The 24,617-nt window shown below is 31.1% G+C and overlaps 1 protein-coding gene across 1 annotated transcript in view; it reads right to left on the bottom strand.

Moving 5' to 3' along the window:
* Window positions 1-17,172, bottom strand: part of LOC143227880 (uncharacterized) — a 31,905-nt gene extending 14,733 nt beyond the window's left edge. Inside the window, exons 1-6 of the mRNA XM_076459232.1 lie at window positions 11,926-17,172; window positions 11,154-11,214; window positions 10,468-10,578; window positions 6,993-7,069; window positions 4,336-4,447; window positions 3,651-3,740 (exon numbers count right to left, since the gene is read on the bottom strand). Coding sequence (XP_076315347.1) covers window positions 3,651-3,740; window positions 4,336-4,447; window positions 6,993-7,069; window positions 10,468-10,578; window positions 11,154-11,171 — 408 coding nt within the window. The 5' untranslated portion in view covers window positions 11,172-11,214; window positions 11,926-17,172. The remainder of the gene's footprint in view (window positions 1-3,650; window positions 3,741-4,335; window positions 4,448-6,992; window positions 7,070-10,467; window positions 10,579-11,153; window positions 11,215-11,925) is intronic.
* Between the last annotated feature and the right edge of the window lie 7,445 nt (window positions 17,173-24,617).

Genomic DNA, 24,617 nt, shown 5'->3' with positions numbered 1-24,617 from the left:
AGCTTCTTTACTGACTCTGGAGAGCCAGCAAGTCCCTCTAATCCCTTCTGAATAAAAAAGGGGGGCATTTGCCTTAAAGGTTTTTCTGAAAGAGAATGTAATATAAGAAAATGAGGTACAACTGGTGGTACAGACATTAAAGATTGCTGATCAGGGTCTTCAAGACATGATCATTTACCTATTGACTGTTTTTTCACTATTTTATTTAAATTGTTTGTTGGAGGATCCATAGGAAAAAAGGAAAATTTCGGTACCCACTGACCCCACCCACCATGGAGCCCTACGAGGGGACGCACTACAATGTCATGTAAGGAAATTGCAGCAACGCCAGGGTTTCGTGAGCACTATACCCAAACACCAGCATCAGACACAATGTCCACAACACCCATTGAGAACTTCCAACACTGGTACTTGGTTAACTCTAGCCCAAGTGGACCAGCCTATTGACCCAAGGGAGGCCACCCAAAGGCTGCCAGTCTACAGGAATTCAAGGCCAAAGTGGTGTGTTAGGGTTGGACCCCTCAACCGCCAGGTTCCTCTCTTCCCCTTCATGAGTCGCCACGCACGGAAACACATGGCTGGTTGTTTAGATCCCAGAGGAGGTAAACTGAAAGAATATAACTTTCCCTGGGAGGTCCCCTCACCACGTACAGGAATTCACACCGAGGGGAGCTTGACCAATAGTTGAGTAGAACGCATAATAATATACAAGTTTCAATAGGAAGAATTAGTTACATATGTGTCATGTGAAATCTCATCAATGCAATAGGAATAGTATTGCACATGAGCTCTGCCTTTAAACTGGATCATTCAATTGATTGCAATATAACATACTCATGCAATAATACCATCTATTGGTGTAAATCAGTAATAGTTGTCTCTGAAGGGAAATCATAAATTTTTGTATAAAAAATATAAATTTTAGTTTTCCAGGACTTTCAGGTATTATAAATTTTCAAGAACTTTTTTAAATCTAGAAAAAGAAATTAGAAATTTTGGGATTTTTTAACTCATAAAAACTGATTTTAAAAATGGAATTCTGTTATTTAACTAAATATACAAAAACAAATTAAATCAACTATCATAACAGAAGTCACAAAGATCTTTCAACACAATTAACAAATATTTCTTTGTTTCAAAACACAATAAACCAGAATAATTGCATAAAGACTGGTTGGTTATTAGTAGCTTCCCATATTTTACTTTCAAAGTTCTCAAAGCATTAAAACCACAATATAAAACTTGTTTGAAGCCATAGAAACCACAAAGTTCCCTTTATTCAGTTTCTGCCAAAATTAATCAGAAAATATCCCACAAGTTTAAAAAAAGATAAAACTAACACTTTTCAGTTCTACATAAAAACATAAAAATAAAGTTTACAGCATTTTTGTCTGAAATATTTTTTGACAGCTTAATATAGAATTTTGATATTATAATAAACTACATAAATGTTTTATGTAAAACAAAATTTTACAAAATAAAAAATATTCTAAAAACTAACATGGTACTTTGAATGACAATATATTTGAAAAAAACACTTGTTTAACTTGCAATTTATTAAGAGCATGGTAAGTTAAACAAGTATCATCGAAAAATAAAATATTTTAATAAATGTTGAATAATTATACACACAGTTGCCAACTAATCTTCTAGAAATTTCACAAACAAAAACAATTTAACGCTATGAATATGAGTATATAAAATAGTTCATGTCATGACCTTTGTATAGTTAAACTACTTTATTTATCAACACACATCAATAAACGTGGCATCAGTACATAGTTAAATCAAATTCTAACAACATAAGTTTTAGCTTCTTAATTTCAAAAGAAAATATTTTAAAATGTTCTCAAGCTTTACTTTTCTGTATCACATGACAATTTTTCACTTCAAAGTGAACATCAAAGGTAGTCTTTCCACCCAATTTATGTTTGAGTTTTAATGAAAGTTACAAACTTATATTATAGGTATTGCTAAGATATATAACCTATGTTTATAGCCTCCAATCATTCCACTTTACTTAGATATAGAACAAAATATCCAAACTACATGCCACCCATCAGAGGTACAGTGGTACATCTGAAAACTCACACTGCAAAAAGCAGGTTTTGATACCCATGGTTAGCAGAGCACAGACAGCCCGTTGTGTAGCTTTGTGCTTAATTCTAAATAAAACAAAAAAACTACATGCCATACCTCCTATCACATACTGTCTTTTAAAATATGTTGATAATTATACTATTATATTAATTATTAGCACATAGAAGAAAAATTTACCAGTTTATTTATTTATAATATACCTCATTTTCACGACAACTGTTGAATTACCTGGCATACAGATTAAAAATTGCTGCTATCAACTTCAGTTCAACCAACTGAGGGAATTATTTCAACACACTTGGAATTTAGTGTGAAAACCACTTAAATTATGTTATAATAGTTATAGAACATGGTCCATGTATGTTATTAAGTTGAATATTTGAAATACCTAAAAATTCAGTAAAGTAATAACAGCAGTCCTACCAAAAATTAAAGTAAATTTTTTATCAAGACTTCAGATGTAATAGAGAACAAGTCACTCATGCAAAAATAAATTTATTTATCATCATAAAAGTGACTAAAATGTAAATGTAAGAAAACGTATTAGGTAAGAAAAACAAATGAATAAATCAAATACAATTTCTCCACAAATATTTACACAAGAAGCTCATGTAACACCTAATTCAATAATATAACTTGAGCTATATATGTTTGTCAAGTGAATTTTAACTTTATGTAGGTTTATCAGTTAGATACAGTCACACACAGCAATAAAACAAAAAATAAGTGAAAACAAAGAAAATAAGATTCTAAAGATAACAGGTAAAATATAAAGTACTGTTGACAATATTGTGACAATCACTTAGAAGATTCTAATAAATAAATATGAAAGGTGTATGATAAAAAAAAATCATTTTAATCCTTGCATTCAAATCAACCATATATTTTTGAAGTACAAAAAGACTAGTAATGTTTACTAAAAGCTCAATAATTTTCATAAAGGTACACTTACTCCATTAAAAGTTATATTATGTACAGTTTCCTGGTTACATGATGGTTGTAAGTTTGGTTAAGTGATCAAGCCTGTATAAAAGGGGTTAAATATGGTTTGTTTTTTGATTTTGTGCAAAGCTACACGAGGACTATTTGTGCTAGCCATCCTTAATTTAGCAGTGTAAGACTAGAGGGAAGGCAGCTAGTCATCACCACCCACTGCCAACTTTTGGGCTAGTCTTTTTCCAACAAATAGTGGGATTGACTGTCACATTATAACATTCTTATTGCTGAAAGGGCGAGCATGCCTGGTGTGACGAGGATTCAAACCAGTGAATGACCCTCAGATTAAGAGTCAAATGCCTTAACCACACGGCCATGCCTGGCCAAAAGGAGTTAAGACTGATGTTAAAACAAAATAGCATTTCAATTTTTTAACATCAAACTAAAGTTTTTTCCCTGATGACAGAAATATTCTTACCACACACATACAAAAATCAAATTTAATCAAGTAATAAAATGTGCATTCACTTAAAAGTAACTTACACACAAATATATATTACAAAAACAACTTTTTAAAACAATTAATCAGTAGTTCCTTTCCTACATAGCCTTACCTGACTTGTCTCCAAACCAAAAGCTTGCATATAAGCTTCACTGTTCTGATCATTTTCTTTAACTCTAAATTGTTTCTCAAGCTGGAGTTCCTAATAAAATATAATTAAGTCATGTCAATAAAGCTTACCTATAAACAATAATATTTTTCTAATTATGAGTTTGAGGCAGACAAATGTACAGTATTTTTATGTTTTCTCATCTGAGTTTTTGGAAAGCCAGAAGAACAATGTTTAATTATGAATTTAAAAAAAAAAAACGTAATCATACATTAGAATGATTTCAAACATCATTTAACCAAGCAAATTCAGACATTTTTGTTAACAATTTTCAAGGCTGTAAAAGCAACTGTTTTTTTTTTTACTTATACAGGGTTCAATTAGTACAAAAAAAATGGTAACTGCAAATAACATTCCTGCCAATCAATAAAATTCTTATTTTATTGTTAAGCACAAAGCTACATGATGAGCATTCTGTGCTCTTCCGCTCACAGGTATTAAAATCTGGTTTTTAACAGTATAAGCCTTCTGACCTCCCACTGAGCCACTGGATGGGTCAATCAATCTGAAATAAAAGGCTTATTCAAGGCATCAAAACCAAAATATTCAGCTTTCCTAATTATGAAGTGATGCCAAAACAACTAGCAGAAAATAAACCCAAGGCAGGAATCAAGAAGCAATGACTTACTTTTTCTAAAGCTATCAATTTCCCTTCAATATGGCATTTTTCTTCACTGTTTGTTTCCTTTAGTTCTTCTATTTCTCTCCTGTGATTTTGCTCTAACTTTTCTAAAGTCCCCCTAATAAATAAAGTTTATATGCTTTACTTATTTCTCTAGACAGTTAACCAGAGCAATAAATGTATTAACACTGATCTTTGTAATTATTTATATGCCTGGAAATGAAAGCAAGAAATATGAAAACATGTACAGTTTTTAAACTACAAATTTCAATCAATTTTTTCCACATTAGAACTACACGCATAACTATAAAAAGGTTAGTAAATATTAACAGAACTGTACAGCATGGTGATTACGGCATTTGATACAAAATTTCCAAATCATGATAGTAAACTTCATTGTTGAAATATAATCACCCATTTAGCTGTGGGGCATTATAATGTGATGGTTAATAACACTATTTACAATGTTAAATACCTCATACACTGAATTTACAACCTTATAAGCATGTCATTATATCAAAAAGTTTGCAGCAGACTGAAATCATGTCAAATATTATGCCTTGTAAAATTCAATATAAATAATAGGTTTACAAACTAGTTTATATTTAATATTTATTTCAAGCACATGCTAATACAAGAAAACAAAATTAATAATTTTAAATCATAACATTGTGTGACAACATTTAGTTTTGAATTTATTAAAATAAACATAAGTTAACAGTAGTTAAGTTTGTAATGTTGCAAAGAAAAGCAAACAAAATGTTAAGAAAATACATGTACCAAATATACTCTCCATTCACAACTATAATCCCTACAAAACGGCTGAACAGCTTGCAATTATTTATGAATGAAATGCAACATAATGTATACAATAAACAGTTAAGGTGTTCATATGTGAGAAACATCTTAAAATCACACATAAAATTAGCTTTTCCACAAATGATTTTTGTAAATATGCCTCTTCCTGAAATAAGCATGATTATTTCATGAGAGTTAAGATACTAATTAAGTGCCCTCACAAAATTAAAATCAAACACTTTATCACAAAATAAAATCATAACCAAAATCATACCACAATTATCTCAAAATATTTTACAAAGAGTTATGCAGGGTTTGAAACTACCAAAAACAAAACATAACAAGGTACTTGTGTCTGCCACAAATAGATTTAGCATTTTAGTTATACCAGAACATTTTTACTTGCTTTTCTAAGAAGCAACTGAGAGAAAACCAAATACTGAGTAGTACAAGTACTGTAGTTTGCAAGCAAATATAAATGTAAGCCTACATGAAGAAAGAAGGAAAATGTGTCTTATTTAGAAAAAGAATGTTTAAATCATATAAAGAATTAAAGACAGCTGTAGGTTCTTTTAATACACAAAATCTTGCACAAATTTGAAAATAATTATACAGAAAAATCAGTGCATTGAGCAAAAAATGGCAGTGGAAACTTAAGCCTAGCTTTCTTTATGAAATTAAGTATGCCTTTATTCACATAGGGTAAACTTTCAGACAGTAATAAATAGATATCAGTCAAAAAAACATTGCAAGTATTCTTAGGTCATACCTTTTAGCCAATTACATATACCTCCCAGTTGCCTAGACACAGTCATAAACAATTGCTGGTAGTATAATACATATCTTTATGTTCCATGCACATGGATCATGTTATCATGTCAAATCCTTTATTAATTCACTATTTTTAAATGGTTACTCCTCTATTTCCAATAGTTTTCATAAAGAAATCCATCGTATGTGTTCTTTTATTTTTCAACATGGCTCTTCTTCAACTTCATGGATGACAGCATGTTGTTAAAGTTCATCTGGTAGTATGTATATTAAGTTCAGCACCACTACTCATGTTTGTTCTGATTGATCACAAGCAATATTTAGACAACACTTCTTGCCAGTCGTAGACAACAAATGGCATTTAATTTTATGACTTGCCAGTTATGCATACACACAAATATAAGTTACTTTAATATGTAGGGAAAATCTCAGTCATGGAACTTACATGCACACAAGTTGGTAACCCACTTCATTCACATTAAGTTACATTCTATTTTCAAAAAACAACCATTCTATGGTAAATTTTAAACCCTGCTGACATATATTGCTTGTAAAAAACATTATTTTAAAACAGATTAAGATATCAAGTTTTTCCAATATTATTACGCATGCTAGGCTATTAAGATGATATTTAAAATGTATTACAGCAATATACAAGCAGAAAATAGTGGCACACATTCAGTTCAAAAATTAGTGTAGTAAAAATACAAATTAACAACATATTCATAATACGTACACAAAGGACTGAATGCTTAACTGTTACAAAATGGAAAAAAAACTACATGTAAAACGTCCATTAACTGAAACACATATAAAATAAAAATATTCAAGGAAGACACAAGGTTACCAATATACAAGTATCAGGTGTACCTCAAAGTTCTAAAATGAATGTTTTGAGTTTCTTGTTAAATTTAAACCTAAAGAACTGGGTAACAGTTTTCATTTTAACAACTGTATCAAACAGTTAAAATTCAATGATGCATTTACATATTGTGAAACTAATAATAATCATGAAGCACTGTACAGATTTCTTGAAAAATGCACTTAAATATTTTGTTAGAAACAAACATTAGTATGTAAAGAAACATACTTACAAAGCATCTTGTAAAAGCTTGTGTTTCTGCTCTAGTTCTTTATGTAAAGTTTCTACATCAACTTGCAATTTTATATTCTGAAAAATAATGTAAACATCTAGTTTTAACAAAATAACTTTAAAGTTATTTTAGACATTAAGCCTTAATACTAATTTACCATAAATAACTTTGTATATTTTAGTTCCAACAACTGTCTCTAAAACTAAGACTTGAACAGTTAATCTGTAGCAATACTATATCATAATGCTTTTTTTTTCATCCATGACATAAAACCATCTGTATATAAAAATTACCAAGTCAAATTTCTATCACACTGGCCTGCATTAATAAAGTTAATCTTAACTTTATGTGTATATACATTTTTCTATTTGCATTATATTTAGTTGTGAAATAGGAAAAAATGAAACCCTCAACTTCAATCTTTATGTCTAGGATAAAACCTAATAACGAACTTGGTAAATGATTTTATTAATACATTTACGACAGTGTAAGATATGTACATGCAACAGTTACAAAACAAAATGCCACTTACAATATGTCCACATATTTCATCTTTAGCAGTTGAGAATTAATTTTAAAAGTTACAAATAAAAATGCAGAGTTCAATGCAAGTAAAGAAAACAAAGTTATTACTATACCCATTAAAGACATTTTTGTGTATTTTGATAACCTAGACTAGATAGCTGAAACATTAAAAACAAGGTTAGATACAAGTTAATTTTATAACTAGTCTATTACTTTTTCAATTTTGCTTTCTTATTGTTGTTTATTACTGTGATCTTTTTAGATAATAAAATGCATAAGTTGATATTACTTGTCCAGGTTAATGAGAATATTTCATGAGTCTATGACCTTCTTATAATCCTAAAATTGAGCTGTCCCCAGCTAAAACTATTATTCTCTAATGATAACTTGCTCAGTATGGACTTGTCTGATTCGACCAACCACGTGGCCTCTTTGTACTTGTTTAAATTAAGTCTTTTTTCAATTAATACAGAGTATATATATCTTCACAAAATTTGCCAATCTTTCAAATACAAAAAATATACACTTTTTATTCAAGTATTCTTATTAAAATAAAGATTTGTTCATGAATATAGAGTACTTACTTTGAATACTCTACATGAAAAGTAATTATGTTAAGATTAAAAATACTTTACTCACCTCAAAAATTTTATACTACTTTTGTGTAATCCCTAAAACCTCTTAAATGCATTTAAAATTTTTAAAGTAAAACTTAATAGTTTGTTATTTTTCTCTACCTTATCTCAAAGTGAAATGAGTCAATTTGACCAGCCCTGTAATCACATAAAAAATCTAAATAAAAAACTTTTTCTTTCTAAAATGACTTCAAATTATAACATGTTAATTACATTCATTTATCATAATTATCTCTAGGTTTTTAACAGTATGCATCTATTTATAATTACATTTTATTGTGTCCAACTACTATTCACACCACTATAAGTTGTAAGCCACACAGGTATGTGCAACTCACATTATGTTAACAAATTACATTACTCTCAAGCTACTACAAGCTGCTTGCATGTTGATTTGTGAAACTTTTATTATACTAAAATCATTTATTTTACTTAACCTAAAAGGATCCCTATTTTTACATTTTGGTTACACTTGTAATTATACATAAAAAATAAAGATACAAAACAGAAATAAAATACTTAACCAATCTTTTGTTTTCTTGCTCTTGATTTTTGAAGAGAGTTAATCATAAATTTTTATGCTGATGATAGTAATGCACCATAATTTTTAATTAAATAACGAATCCAACAAAACAGATTAATAACATGCAGAAACTAGACAAATTCTCTTACATCAAAATTTTTTATAACTTTTTAACCCATGCAACCAAATTCATTGCAAATGCATTCAAGGCAGTCATTAACTTTGGTGGGTAAAATAGGGATAATAACATGCTAAGAGAAAATATGTCACGTGTGTCACACTAGGGAAAATTCAGGATTTTTTAAATATTGCCTTGCAAAGTTAAGAACTTGAAACTTACATGCTACTAAAATATGGATTATTAGCTAATAATTTATGCTATTTTAATTGGTATAACAAACAAATAATAGTTTAATAAAATTTTGAAAGTAAAGCACTAAAATTTTGTGTCATGTGCAGTGAAGGATACCCATGGCAATAGGGTCATTGTGGGTCTAAATATTTAGCTTCCAGTAAAGGCATCATTTTGGTAAGCCAAGAATTTAAGTACTAGTTTTAATACTCTATAATCACCTCTCTCTTTTTTCAAGATTTTGCATTAGTCATAATACTGTATGCAAGTCTCACTCTTTTTTGTCTAGTTACTCAAGAAAGCATATATGAGAATAAACAAAATCTGTGCACTAATACAAAATGTAAACAAACTTTGAAGTATTTAACTTTTTTTACTCCTTTTGTAACCATGATTTTTCTTGTGTGACACTGTATTATGTTTAGAGTCAACAGATTTGACTCTAGAAGATAAGGTAGCTTAACATTAGATATTAAATGCAATGCATTTCCACAAACTTACAAATACCCTTGATCCGGTTTAAGTTGATTATATAACAATTGTCAATAATATTGAGTCTGTCAAAGATTATTTTACACTAAAAACATGGTAATTTCAAATAAAAAGAAAACAAAATTATAATCACATATGTTATAGTGTTTTTGCTGTCTAATCATTTTATAAAACTGATAAAGTGCAAAATAAAACACACATGGTAAGTTCCAGTGCTGATATGATTTCATTCTAGTTTAATTAAGCTAAATTTATTCTGCAGTTTTATACATGTAAAGGCAAGTAACAAGTAATGCAAGTGTAATACAATTATGGTAAGTCATGCTTGATTACTGATAGCATGCATTGCATCTGTAGATTATACAGAGGTCCCTACAAATCAGTGTTAAAAGTTTGTCACATGTCATGGTGTAAGAAACTAAGATTAAATAATAAAAACTTACATATACAAAGCTATTTTTTTTCTTTCTACTTATTTCAAATTGTGTATATACTCTATTTCTAGTAAATTTAACCCAGCAGTAATGTCATAAAATCTTGCTTCAGTATTTTTCTCTTTACAATATGGTAATACAGTTTAAAATTACATGGCTACTGATAATTATTCCTCATTAACATAAAATATTTTGTAAAAACACTATTATTCTATTTCTGGCATATGAGAAATAAGTCATAAAAGTCCCTTTCCTAGAAAGCAAAATATCCTAATGACCATTTGAGTACTCTAAAATATATTCTCTCCTTCAAAAATCTTAAAATAACTGTCACCCATATTTAAAGTTTAATTGTATTGAGAAATATTTCCAAAATGTAGTTATAACTTCTGAGAACATATAATTTCTAAAATTCTTCTTCTAAAAAATAAAACTGAACTTAAAATTTCTATAAGTAAATGGATATTCAATATACTATTCAATTTATGTTGACAAGTTAAAGAAATATCCTCACAATTCTATGGAGCTCTTTACTATCACCATCATATTTTTTCTCCATCTTCTCTTCCAAAAAATACAGTTTCAATTTCAGATTGAAATTTTCTTTCCGGAGGTCTGCTATTTGCTGTAAAAAGTTAAATAAGTTTGAAATCAAAATATTTAAACAAAACTGTCAAAATCATACTTCATATAAAACAAACAAAAAGACAGCAAACATTTCCACTACTTATAAATTATAATACTATATAACTAGTTTTGCCTTATAAGCTACAGAGAAGACCACACAGCATTGAAAGCTTAGTGTTAAAGTTCAATTTTGATACAGTATCAAGAATACAAATGTGTTTTCAGATAATCAAAGCAAAATAAGGAGACTCCTTCACATCCAGATATTGATACATTTTAGAGTAAGGAAAAGTAATTACAACAAAGCTTAACACAAAAATTTGTTTTCTATTAACAATCAGCTTCATGTCTTTGTTATCAATATCCAGTAAACTGAAAATAGAATATATCAAAAGCAGTAATAAGAAAAAAAAAGAAATATTTAATAAAATCAGCGCTTTCTCACCTTCTAAAACATGTACAAATATTTTACACTTACCTTGAAAGTTGTAGGATAAAACAAATATGATTTATTCAGAAATATGAAAAGTGATAGAAAAAACAACTTAATAAATACAAATTGAAGTAACCAACCTGATCATATTCTTTCATTGTTCTAGCTCGCACAGGGATAGAATGGCACCTCTTTGGCTTGCTGAAGAAAAAATAATAACAAAAAATTAAAATATAATAAACAACTACAAATTATATACATAATACACGGAAACCTTCAATTTAAACACAAAAATTAAATAAATGAATTTCAAATTATAACATTGTACTACATTTCTTATCTATATATGTATCAAGAATGAATCTCACAATAACTTACAATTATTATAATGCATGTACATTTATGTCTAAGAAAAATATTAATTTAGCACAAACAAACAGAAAATCAAGCCTTTATACACATAATATTTCAAGAATCACTCTTTCAAAATATTCCAAGAATGGAAAAAGCATTAACTATTGAAGACAAAACCAAAACAATAGCTAATAACCAAACATACTGGACTGTTCCATGGACTTTTGTCAATACCTGAACAAAGTTTGTTACCTGAATCCAATTTTGAACTCTTAAAGGTAAATTTTCTTTTGTTCATCAAGCACATCAGTTGGTTATAATTATTTCACATAGTTCTGTTGATGTAATGTGCAAAAAAAAACACAAAAAAAACACTACTAAATGAATATAAAATATACAATACTTTAACATAATTATTATCTTAAATTAACTTTCAAGAGTTATTTTTTATCACTAGGAATACAAGTAATGCAAGTTTTTGTCATCATATTAATCTGCTAACTTGTATCTTACTTGAATTTAAGGTGACATCTTTAAACATAAGTACTCGAGGTTTACCTGTAGGTGAAAAAACTTCAGACTGGTTTACAGAGTCCATGGTAAATTCATGGAGCTGCTCTGGGTTGGCACTGAGAAAATATAAGAAATAATAATACTTTGTTCTGTACAAAGAAGTGCACAATACAAACGTAGTGTACGTACAAAACTAAAATCATTGAAATGTAAGTAGCTACAGTTATCAGTTTACAAAACAGTGAAGATTCTCATATTTTATTGGTGCTATTAATAGAAGACACAATATTCAAAGAAATTAAACTGATTTGGCATTTTCAGATTTAATCAACTTGTACTTAATGTCATCAGGAAGCTTTTTAAGTACTTATTTTGCTGATGAGTAAAACATTATTATCACTATGGTCAAACTGGTTTTCATAAACAAATATTTATGGAAAAACTATGCTTTACAGGATAGATTTATCTATTCATCACTTTTAGTTAGATATTAATGACTACAATACAGCAAATTCAGTTATCTTTAATAATCCCAATAAAGACAAGGCACCAAAGTAAATGAGTCCAATAAGAAGTAAATATGTCAATGTTGATAAATTAAAGGTGATCCAAGAAAAAAAGTCTGGTGCATATGCACTCATACACACACACAAGAAATACATACACAAATACTACCTTAGTTGATATGATACAAAAAAATAACAGGATCTGAAGTTTATCATTAAAATTATCTGGGAATGTTTGCAACTAGGACATTGATGATGTGCAACACAAGTTGAAAACCTTTAAAATACCAAAGGTGTCCAAACACTCCAAAGCAACTACACATATTCTTAGTATATTTACTATTCATTTTGAAATATATTTATTATTAATTTTGATACTGCCAACTCAAGTCTCAAACTACACCATTAACACGTCATCCTGAATATATGAAGCTGAAATCAATACTTATCTAACATTCAAACTCAAGTTAAAGCAGGATAGAGTGTAATTTATATTTGTTACTTCAGTGGTTAGGTGACTCTCTCAAACACCTAATGATAGATTAAAATGTTACTGAACATATAATTTAAAGACAAGACCAACTTTATAGTTTAATATAATTCAAAGTTACTGATGTATGAATTATGCAAATACTATAAATACATATGAGGATTGTATTTACATGAATTCATTACATTATAAATTGTTTGGTTCAAATTCACTTAATTTATTCTTGCATGGTTTGTTTTGTGTTTTTGTTTTTGAATTGTAAGCAAATATTTCATTTTGTAAAAACAACAAATATTTCAATACAGTAACTTCTTTAAAAGCATTATTTTTGTCAGCCTATTTGCCTACCTATGGTTACTTGACTGAGAAAGTATAGTTAAGCAACTGCAGGCAGGAACTACCTATATACACACACACACACCTTGAGCTTATTTTAAAGTGCATTTATCTAATACAATCAACTTTTACAGGCATTGATACAATAATCTTTTGAGGAAAAATTTTTTTTTATAAAGACAAGCATAACAGTTATTATATAAACTTATAACTTAAAACCACTTGAAAGTAGCTTTTGCTGGAAAACATTGATTCTATTAGCAGAATATATCTAAATTATGATTTGTGATTGAAAATATAACATTTTTCCTTTCATTTTCCATTGCAAAATCCAATAAAAATATTTTGTATCCAATATGTCAAAAAATAAAAAATCATCTTCCACAATTTTAATGTATTGAAAGTCTCAATTACAGATTTAAGATTAAATTATATTTTCCTTCTTTCAATTTTTGAAGTTTACTGAGCTTATTGTTTTGATATTTAGTATGTAATACAAAAACAGTTCTTTTAAAACTAAAATACATTTTAAAATACATACAATACCAGTATGTAGATTACATTTATAAGTATGTACAATACTTCACCATCACGAAAATTACAAGTAGATACAAAAATACCTACAATACAACTTAAACACTGCACAGAGGTTGAGTACATTAAAAAACTCTTGGACTTTCACCACACTGTTACAGTCCAGGTCACCACATTTGACCATGTTTTATCACATGACTGAGCATTTTGACAATAAGCACTGCAGCATATTTTTTCATTCAAAAATGCTCTAATAAGCTGTCATGTCAAAATCACAGAGCTGTCTGGTTTATAAAGATGAGTTTTCCAATGCCTGTTTCAATAAATTAATTAAACAGAAATATATAGGCTATTCATTCAATGGCTTGACTGGTATATCTTCTTATGGATACCCATTTCATCTCTAGCTGTTTTAGGTCTGCAATAATTGTCTAGATACGCCAAGAAAACAGCCTTGTGTACATATAACTGTCACCTAGAGCACATATACAGCCTTTGTCACTAAACTTTGCATTTGTGGATTCTCACAAGATACAATACATAGCATTTTCATTTCTTGGTAAACTTAAAGTGGTGATTAGTAACACAATACATAAATTATTGAAAGTATATTGTACAATAATGCATTCTAAAAACTTTACATTTATCTGTGTTATAAGTCTGTATATTCAAAACATAAAAAATAAGGCATTTTAAAATGAGTTGGTTCCTAAACAAATTAAAAATTCTTGACTGTAACATATACATTTACAGATAATAAAAACTTGTGAAATTACAATTTCTTTTCAATATGAAAAGTCACTGTAGCAACATTAAATATACTTAAGACTGGGTATAGAACAAGACAGCAATTTAAGATTTAAACTAAATGTTTTACTATCCAAATGGTGTTTAACTAAATTTTGCAAATAATGCATTTTAATCATTACAAAGTTATATGATTTTTCATATATGAAGATAAAATATGAAATTAGCAATATTCATTACTATGTTAGATTCTAATGCTGATCTACATAGGTAGTTAGCTTTTATAAGTAATTAAAAATAATGAACACTTAAAATTAAGTTTTTCCATATCAATAAGAAATTTTGTAAAAAACTATTTTTAATCTTATATATATAAAACAATCTTAATTAAATATTGTAAAACAAAAATAGCCTCACAATAACATAAAACTACTTTCAGAAGTTCTGGGTCAGGAAATACAATAAAAAACTAGAATATCTACGTACAAATTTTTTATACAACATTTATAACCTCAGTTATGCTCAGTGCAAAAATTTCAAACTACTTTAATAAAGAAAACAAGTACACTCTACATTTTACTAATGTAGTATTTTAAAACCTATTCAGCAGTTATGATCTACTATCCATTGTAAACAGCATTTTCAGTTTGATGAAAATATCTTCATACATTATTCAAGTTAATATAAAACAGTAGTAACCACTTTAACTAAAAGAAGATGCCAATAGCTCTGTGGGCTCAAATTGAACTCTTATCAACAAGAACAGTTCCATTGAACTCTGAGGTCTATGATCTTCAAAGTTGTGTTAAAATATACATAAAGCTTACTTACAAATGATCTTCATGGAGATATAACTTATGTCTGCTATACTGTAACAATATAGCTGTTAGTCCTCACAGATGATGTCATCAAAAATACTTTAAATATTAATGTATTTTTTCATAATAGAATCTTCTCAAGTTTTATATTTTTTCCCCATAAGACAAATTTTGCAAAACAAAAAGGGCCATTGATCTCATATCTTATCACACTGGTCATTTAATAACAATTTTTCTTCCAAATCTATGGTTCATTAAAACATATATAAATATACACATTTAATTTTTTACTCCATTTCACTCCCCCTTGCATTTTGCAAACTCTTTCATTTCCATCATTTTTTTTTATAATAATAGACAATCAATTTGTATCAAATTTATAGAATTGGTTAAGGTTTCAGTAAAATATGTTTATTAATTTTAGATTTTTTTTCTTCCTACTTGTATACACTGAAAGTGGCTGAGATTCTTATTTTCCTGTACACTTAAATCTACTGACATTTACATAATTTATTAACCACTTTACAAACTATGTTTGTGTAGAATAACTGATATCAGACAAAAATTAATTTTAACTCCTAACTTTATAAAAAACAATGTTTAAAAATATTTACCCTTACACAACTTGTGAAGTGAAATTGGCTTTTATACACAGTTCAACACAATATTTTCCTCACTGCAACAAAACTTGTGAAATAAGTTGTTCTTTCATTTCTTTACATGAATTAAAACTGATCTGGATTTCAAAATACAATCTGATGTGAAATTTAAGCTATACAAAATTATATTAATGAAAAATTCAAAATGCAGATAGAAACAAAAGAATGTAATAATTACAAATCACATTAGTCTGCACTGTATTTTGTAGGTACTTGTAAATTGTGAATTTTAAAGGGCTGTTCATCAATCACATTTATTTTTCATACAACTTTTGACGTGCTTAAAATAAACTGGAATTGTTTCCAAACAAACCTTTAAAGCATATCATGAAACGTTTGGTTTTGCAACCAATAGTTCTATAGAATACATATGTAGTAAAAAAGAACTTTTCGCACAAGAGGGCCTAATAACCTGAGCTCTTAGAAAAGCTGTACTCCTGATCTTATGTGAAACTCCATGAATGGTTTAATCCCCTCCCTCTAATGACGTAATTTATTCCTAGAGACAAAAACCACAGATCGGAGATGCATGCAAAATTGCAGTTCAAGCTACTGTTTCTCACGCCTGTATTGATCGGTTCTTAAAATGGTAGGATGACGTTTCATATATTGATTTTTTAAACGTGACACGCTTTACTTACCAGTGCACACAATGCATGATTCACCTACATAAATCTCAATCCACCTCACCCTGCTACTTGTTTCACTTTCCATCGAAACGTGTATTTTAAAAACTAGATTAAAATATTAGTTTAAAATATATGTTTGCGATAATACCACATCTTTATACGGCTAGTCATTTAATTCTACTGTAGCCCTGTTCTTATACGTAAAGCTTTTTGATCGACTTAAAATGTAACTTAACACTATAGGATGAACGAAGTAGATACCATGGAAACACCATATTAACTGCCTTCCAAAAGAACCTTTGAGCAATAGTAACCTCAGCACTTGCGATTTTAATTTGCTCTTAAAGGTACAAAATTAATTTTGCCAATTGCACCTGTTGCAACAAATAAATCATTTATTACGTAACTGTAAAGCCGTTTATGTTTCTCAGAACACCGTAAGATATTTTAAATTTCTCGTTCCATAAATAACAAATGCATCTACAGAAATTTCAAAACTAACTGCACTATACACTTTGCACAACCAAGGCTTGAACTTCTGCTGCTCTACAAATAAACGCGAAACTTCACGTGACAGTTATTCATGGTAGAGTTTCCTACAGACTATAAGCATGTATTTTAGGGCCAGTAAATGAAAAAGGCTGCCAAGTCTAAGCTTGGTATCACAAAAAACAACAAACCTTTGTCGTGTTACTGTGATCGACGTCAAAAATTAGAGCATAAAGTAATATATGTTCAATATAGAAGTCAATATTTTAAACAAATGTCTGTTATAAATAACACAACACACTTCAATTCACGCCATTACGTAAAGTTTTTTTATTGAAAAACCATAGTCACATCGATACTGAGGAGCATAGAAAATCGCTCAGTTCTTAGAAACATTCTTATATTTTAATTCTAAAAAATAGTAATAAATACACTTAAAATGAAATTAGAGCATAAACCAGGTTACATACACAGAAATACTACCGTCAGAGTAATAAAAGGTAAAACACTGTTATTCATCATCGTATCCATTGCTTTTTATCATGTCAATTACATGGTTCCGATTTACTTATTTCTTTGTGAAAGGCCAGGCTGACAATAGTTACGACAGATAACAGGTATTCTTTGCTTTCGCTTATAATTCTTCAATTTAGCAGCGCAGTTTTCTCCCATTGACACCGTGGTTACTCGGCCTGCTCCGGTTATAAGACAAGTTTGCCGTTTCACCGGCTCTTCTGAGTGACAGCAAAGTTATTTCAAGTAAACGTAATAAAATAATAAACAACTTGTGTTAACAATATATAACACAGTGTTAATTATTACTATAATTTTGTTTTTTAAGTAAATAAATTAATAATATTTACACTTCGCTTATTTATTCTAGTTTACACTATTGAGTTGTTCACGAAGTTGAATTACAATACAAATGGCTCCTTGACTATTTCATCTACATATCCCAGTCGGCTTGTTGAGCCCTTGTAACGGGCAAAAAGCTTCATCCGCACAGGATATGGCATTCACAATAGCAGACACACTACTACATTATACTTTGATTTCACTCACTAGTTCTTAAAATGTCTCGAAACTTGATTTTAAAACTTTAAATTCAATACAAATAAATAACACACAAACGACACCTACTACAACGACAAATTATAAAGTTTATATTAATATTTAACAGTTTTCATACCAGGAATAAAAAGAAACTGAGTACATTCCATTGACATTTTTGATTTACTCTATAAATTACAAACTTGTTTTTGCGCAATGCATCACTAGTAGGGCCAATATTTTGTAACATGTTATTTTATTTTTCATGTTAGTTAAAGTTAGTGTAAACAACTCACCAAATAAATCTGGCGTAGTTATTAATTTCTCTAAAAATATAGAGGGCCCCAGAAGTAGGTAGTAAAATTAGCTATGTTTTTAAACATTCTTATGTGTTTGTGTTTTTTTATATACTCTTCAAAAAAAGAAACGCAAAAGGCAAAATATGAGACAAATTGTTAACAAGTTTATTCCGGGTAGTTCTGTATGACATGTGTGAAACTTTGCACATTCACTGCTGAACATCCAAAGTCTGCAAGGGCGAAGTCCACGCTCACTAGATGAAGTTTAACGTCACTCAACGTCAATAACAAGTATGCCCCCCGTGAGCATCAATAACTGCTTGGCATCTTCTGCCCATGGAAGCGATGAGATGACAAATCACATCCTGTGGAATGGCTGTCCACTCAGCCTGCAAAGCTGCTGCAAGCTGAGGTAGAGTCTGCGGTTGAGGTTGTCGCCGTCGCAGACGTCTGTCCAACTCGTCCCAAAGATGTTCGATGGGGTTTAAATCTGGTCATCTGGAGGGCCAGGGAAGAACGTTGATGTTGTGGTGTCTCACGAAGACAGTGGTGAGTCGGGCTGTGAGGACGGGCGTTATCATGTTGAAAAACGTCGTTCACGTTCACCATGATGGGTTGCACATGGGGCCTAAGAATCTCGTCGACGGTTGCGTACGGTCTGATCGGAAATCCTACGCATCCCTGGTATGGTTGAGGCAGTAGACGTCGCAGTGATGGTCCTATCGAGGTGGCGTAACCGGATGTTGCGATCTTATGCGGCGTGGTCACACGAGGCCTGCCAGATCGTGGACGGTCACGAGTTGATCCATAATGTTGGTGACGAATCCATAGCCTTGTGATGGTGCTTGGGTGGACATTCACAGCTCTGGCAACATCTGATCGAGATTCGCCTGCTTCCACCGACCAATGGCGTTGTTGCGTTGTGCTTCAGTCAGTCTTGGCGTAACTGTATTGCGCGTCGGTGGCTTAACACTGAGCTATGGAAACCGAGAACCCGTCACTTTTATAGGAGTTTGCACATGTTGCACTTGCAGAACATGCAGATCTCTCAAACAAATTTATTGGACACGAATGCGTTTTGGCGAAAAAATCCGATGTTTTCCTCTGTTTTCAAAGTGCACAACTTTATTGTCATTTTGGTCTGACAATCAGTACCTTAAAACGTGTAACATCACATACTCTGAGCTTGTAACGTTATTACATATATTTCTCTTTAAAATAACAAAATATCCCTTTTGCGTTTCTTGTTTTGAAGAGTATAGTAAAGCCACATCTGGCTATCTGCTGAGTCCACTGAGGAAAATTGAACCCTGATTTTAGCGTTGTAGATCCGAAGACATACCAGCTGTACCATCGGGGACATTTTATGAATGTAAATGTATTTAACTCACGTTATATTTAACCTGTAACAAAAAAAAAAAATTTAAAGAATTCATAAGCAAATTGAGACACAAATAGTTCAGAAGAATGCGTTTATAAACGTACACTGATTCCACTGCTAATTCAAAGTGGAGTAGACCCAACGCTGTGGGAATTATTAAAGCATGTTAATAAATGCGTGTGACGTTTATCTAAATAGAACTCTTTTGAATCACCCAATAACTAACTCAATTCAAAATAACGACTACGCTGGAAAGTCATATGGAAAGCTACTCATTGTTTACAAATGTTTGTGTACTGTTTGTGCTAGATTGTGTTCTCTTAAAAATATTCAACGTTCTATAATTACTAATTTCAACCATTACAATACGAACAGACTTTCACTGAAACATAAACAGTGAGAAGACCGTTTTTGTTTGGGGATTTACTGCAAAACGACAGTCGCTTGCCCTAATGTACTAACGCAATACAGCTGGTACTAATACCATAAGTTCAAGCGCAAGAAGCTGGCTAAGTGTGGAACAAACATTTGTGATAAAATCATGTAAACTGAACTTTTCTTTTTTTTACATTCGTCACACCTTAACTTGCAATTTCAGTCTTCGTGTCGCTGTGAACAAATATTTAGATCTGCCTTTTGTCTCCCAAAATCACTGCAGCCAGGTCTTTTTATTGACCTCTGATTTGAAATCAGATATAAAAGACCTCCTAATCAATAAATGTAGGATATAAACGGTAAACTTGAATTTTTTTTTTTTTACACAGCCATAATTTGAAATATTGAAAATCTAACTCTGACAAAGTTTACTTGCTCCAACGACAGATGTGGCTGTATGAAAATATTTGTTCTCACTCTCGATAATCGTGTAAAACTAACGTTCTAACTGATTTTGTTAACTGATTTAGTTTTATCTCAATTAAAACATAATGCTGAAAAAGAGTTGCAATAAAAAACTAATATAGAATCTTCACGTACATATTTCACATAAATTCACATGAACTGTGTAATTTAAGAAAATTACACCCCTTCAACAAAAACTCAAGTTTCATAAAAACTCGCGCTAACTCTTAAATCAATTTTAGCTGCATATAGCGTGCAGCTCCACGTGGTTGACAGTACAGATTCTTAGTCGTTATTTAAGATTTCAAATTATCGTGGAACTCACATGGCACATCATTAAATTTACGACAGGGAGCGGTTAAGGGTAAAATGTGTACCAGTCTTCGGTAACACCGAGACTAAGATTGCAATATTAAAACTGCTCGTTATAAAATATAATGAACTGATATATATAACAAATTGAATTTCCACCTCTAACATTTCTGCATATCTTCCACGTTATCACTGTCATTTTGCCAAAAACGCTGTTATAACTCAAGATTTGCACAGTGTTTCACATGTGTATCGTACAAAGTTCAGCCACCTCTACATGTTGTTTTCACGAAAAAACATTTGTTTTTCATTATGGAAGAGGGTTAAAGGCTACTGCCAAGAGCAGGAAATAAATGATAAAAATATTATGAAATTAAAATTCTGATAAATATCTATCTACACGTTGCTTCTTAATTACTAGCGTAATGCAAGGGTCAGCAACTTATTCTACACAGGGGCCAGAGGCCGTGTCTGTGAGTGAATAGAGCCACATTCATCTCTGTAGTTAATAAATGAAGGCAACAGTAATAAAACACAATGAACTACGAATAATGTTAAGAGTAATATTCATGTCACAAGGGACACAGCTGATTAGTGGGTGACTTAATGCTGTTTGTCGCTCGAAATCAGGCCTGAGATAGAGTTACAAACTTGAATTCCTTTTAGGACCACCGCGACCCGAGTGGATGTGATGATACTTCGTTTGGGGACTAAGGATCGCAGGTTGCCGACCCCTGGCGTATAGTTTTATACTGCATTACCTGTATTAATATTTCTCCACCTCTTCAAACCTACATTTCCTTAGAAGCTTGGGAATTACCCAAAATTCATACGTAAATATAAATCTTAAAGAGTAAAAGTGATTATATATCACACTAAGTTCCTTTATCAAACACTGATATAACTGATAATATCACCCCATACTCGGGTGTTTTAAAGCTAGCCTAAGCGTTATACAAACATTCGTATGGTGCGTTATCTACTTGACATTCTTTTAGAATAAATTAATCAACGAAACATTTTCCCTCCTTTCTATTAGCTATATTTTTGTGTGTCAATCAAATATCAAGCGTAGGGCGGGCGTATACCCGATTCGATTTTATCACTCATCATAATCTCTAACCTACCTTCAAATTCAAATCATTGTACGGCTGGATTGGAGTAATCGCCGAGGAAAAGGGCGTAGTCAAATACATCTTTCAAAACTGTTTGACGTCCTGAATCTAAAACTGTCATTAGATCTCAAATCAGTCAAGAGATGACGGAACTATAAGCTAAACGTTTGTGCTTGAAAACAATAACAACAAAACCCAGAACCATTCCAAATGCCTCTAAGCCGCGGCAGTAAAACCAAAACAATAAGTTTTTTTAAAGGAGAGTGTTTGTTTGGTTTGTTTTTTGAAATTCCTAGCAAAAACCTCGAGGGCTATCTGCGCTATCCGCCTTTAATTTAGCAGTGTAAGACTAGAGGAAGGCAGCTAGTCATCACCACCCACCACCAACTCTTGGACTATTTTACCAACGAATAGTGGGATTGACGGTGACATTATAACGCCCCACGGTTGAAAAGGCGAGCATGTTTGATGCGACGGGGATGCGAACCCACGACCCTCATATTATGAGTCGCACGCCTTAACCCACCTGGCTATGCCAGGCCAGGAGGAAGTTAACAGCAGCCCTAATATTTTAAAAGTAAACTTAAAACCACATTCATAAGGATCAAAAAAATACAATTAAAACAAGCTACAATGTTGCAATCATAAGAAGTGCCTGCAAAACAGGTGGTACACTTAACTCTAATACACAGTCTAATCACGCTTATTCTCTCTTTGCAAATGCAAGGACGCCTGAAAATAAATTTACAAGCAAATGCAAACGTAACAGCCCAAAGTTCATACACATTTTAATACGTTGCTTTCTCTAACTAGTTGAAATAAGGTAATTACTAAAACTGATTTATACAAACACACAGATGCATTACAAATAAACTAATTTATAGATTAATTTGGGCGTTGACACATCATGATTCGTGACAACTGTAGAAAACCACGATAAATAGTTAAAGAACTTAAGTCAGAGGTAAGTTTTATAAAGTACCCTAAAAGTAACAGGAATAATTTTGATATTTTGAAAATTCGAGAAACATTTTGAGTCAAAAAAGGGCAAAATTAAGAAAAAATGGAGAGGTAAAAGAAACTATATTAAGGTCGCCGTTTCTTAAGTGTATAGTTGTTTGTTTTCGGAAAAAACTTAAAACCGAAATTAAAACTATAACAAAAATACATAAAGTTAGGAAACATATTTTGTTTTAATCGTGAATCAGATGAGAATGTAGTCTTCAGTGCATTGGGTTGTCTATTTTCAGCCCATCTCTTGATTTTGACTATTTGGTTTATGACTTAAGCTGCGCGCGGTGGCGCTGTTGTCAAATCAGACAATGAAAAATTTGTGAAAATTTTAAAAGCCTTTATAAAGATTCGAAGGAAAATTATTCAACGTGTTTAAAGAACGTTTATTCCTGGACAACATGCCCTTCAAGCTGGGTACATGCGCCGCCGTGCAGCATTCTGACAGGTATGGCGCATCGAAAACATACAGGCATCTCACAACTTACTTGCCTAAACTAATCTGGAGAGCGCTGACGCCAAAACCACTCAAAATGTTCTATAAATGTAACGACCGATATAAAGAATAATTAGAGACACATAACCCTGCCTGGTTTGAGATATGCGACAACAGATTGAGTCTTTAAACTTTTATAAGCAAAAATCGTATAATACTAAAACACCTAAGGCGAAGATACTACAATTTAGATTCTTTGCTTGAAATCAATACTTACACGTGACATTCTTTCCTCGTTCTTAATATATTAGATAATATCTGAACCTCACAAATCCTACCTTATAATGTAAACATAACTTCAACAAACAAACACTATATTCGATACATGTGTAGAAATGATGTTTTAAAACATATTTCTCGAACTGTCAACAACACGACATAAAACGATCAAAATAATCTATGGCGCTGAACACTAAAAGATTTTACGCTTCTACAAGAATATACTTTACTTTACACTCAAAATGAATTACAAGGCACGCAGAATTAGCCTCAGCGTAACGAAAAGAGATTGTCAAATGGAATTGTTTGTTTGTTTTTTTTAATTTCAGCAAAACCACTCGAGGGTTATCAGCATTAGCCATTCCTAATTTAGTAGTGTAAGACTAGGGGAAGGCAGGTAGTCATCACCACTCACCGCCAACTCTTGGATTACTCTTTTTACCAACGAATAACGGGATTTACCGTAACATTATAACGCCACCACGACTTAAAGGGCAGGCACGTTTGGTGCGACAAGGATTCGGACCTGCGACCCTCAGATTACAGGTCGAACGCCTTTACCTACCTGGCCATGCCGGACCCAAACTGGATTTAATTCCGAATAATAGAGCTATTGACTATGGAAGTCGAAAGCAGCAAAAAACAAAACAAAATCTTCAATTATGTTACTTCGTCATGATTAAAAAATGATATAGTGTTAAAGGTAGAAAAACATGGAAACAGGTTGGTAAGTGACAAAATCATGAAATATCAACCACACGCTACGACAGCATGGAAATGAAAGTTGTTTCGTAAAAACGTTAAAA

This window comes from Tachypleus tridentatus, chromosome 10 (assembly GCF_004210375.1).
Source record: "Tachypleus tridentatus isolate NWPU-2018 chromosome 10, ASM421037v1, whole genome shotgun sequence".
NCBI lineage: Eukaryota > Metazoa > Arthropoda > Merostomata > Xiphosura > Limulidae > Tachypleus > Tachypleus tridentatus.
The sequence above is the reverse complement of the archived record's forward strand: the minus strand, read 5'-3'. Positions and strand labels throughout refer to the sequence as shown.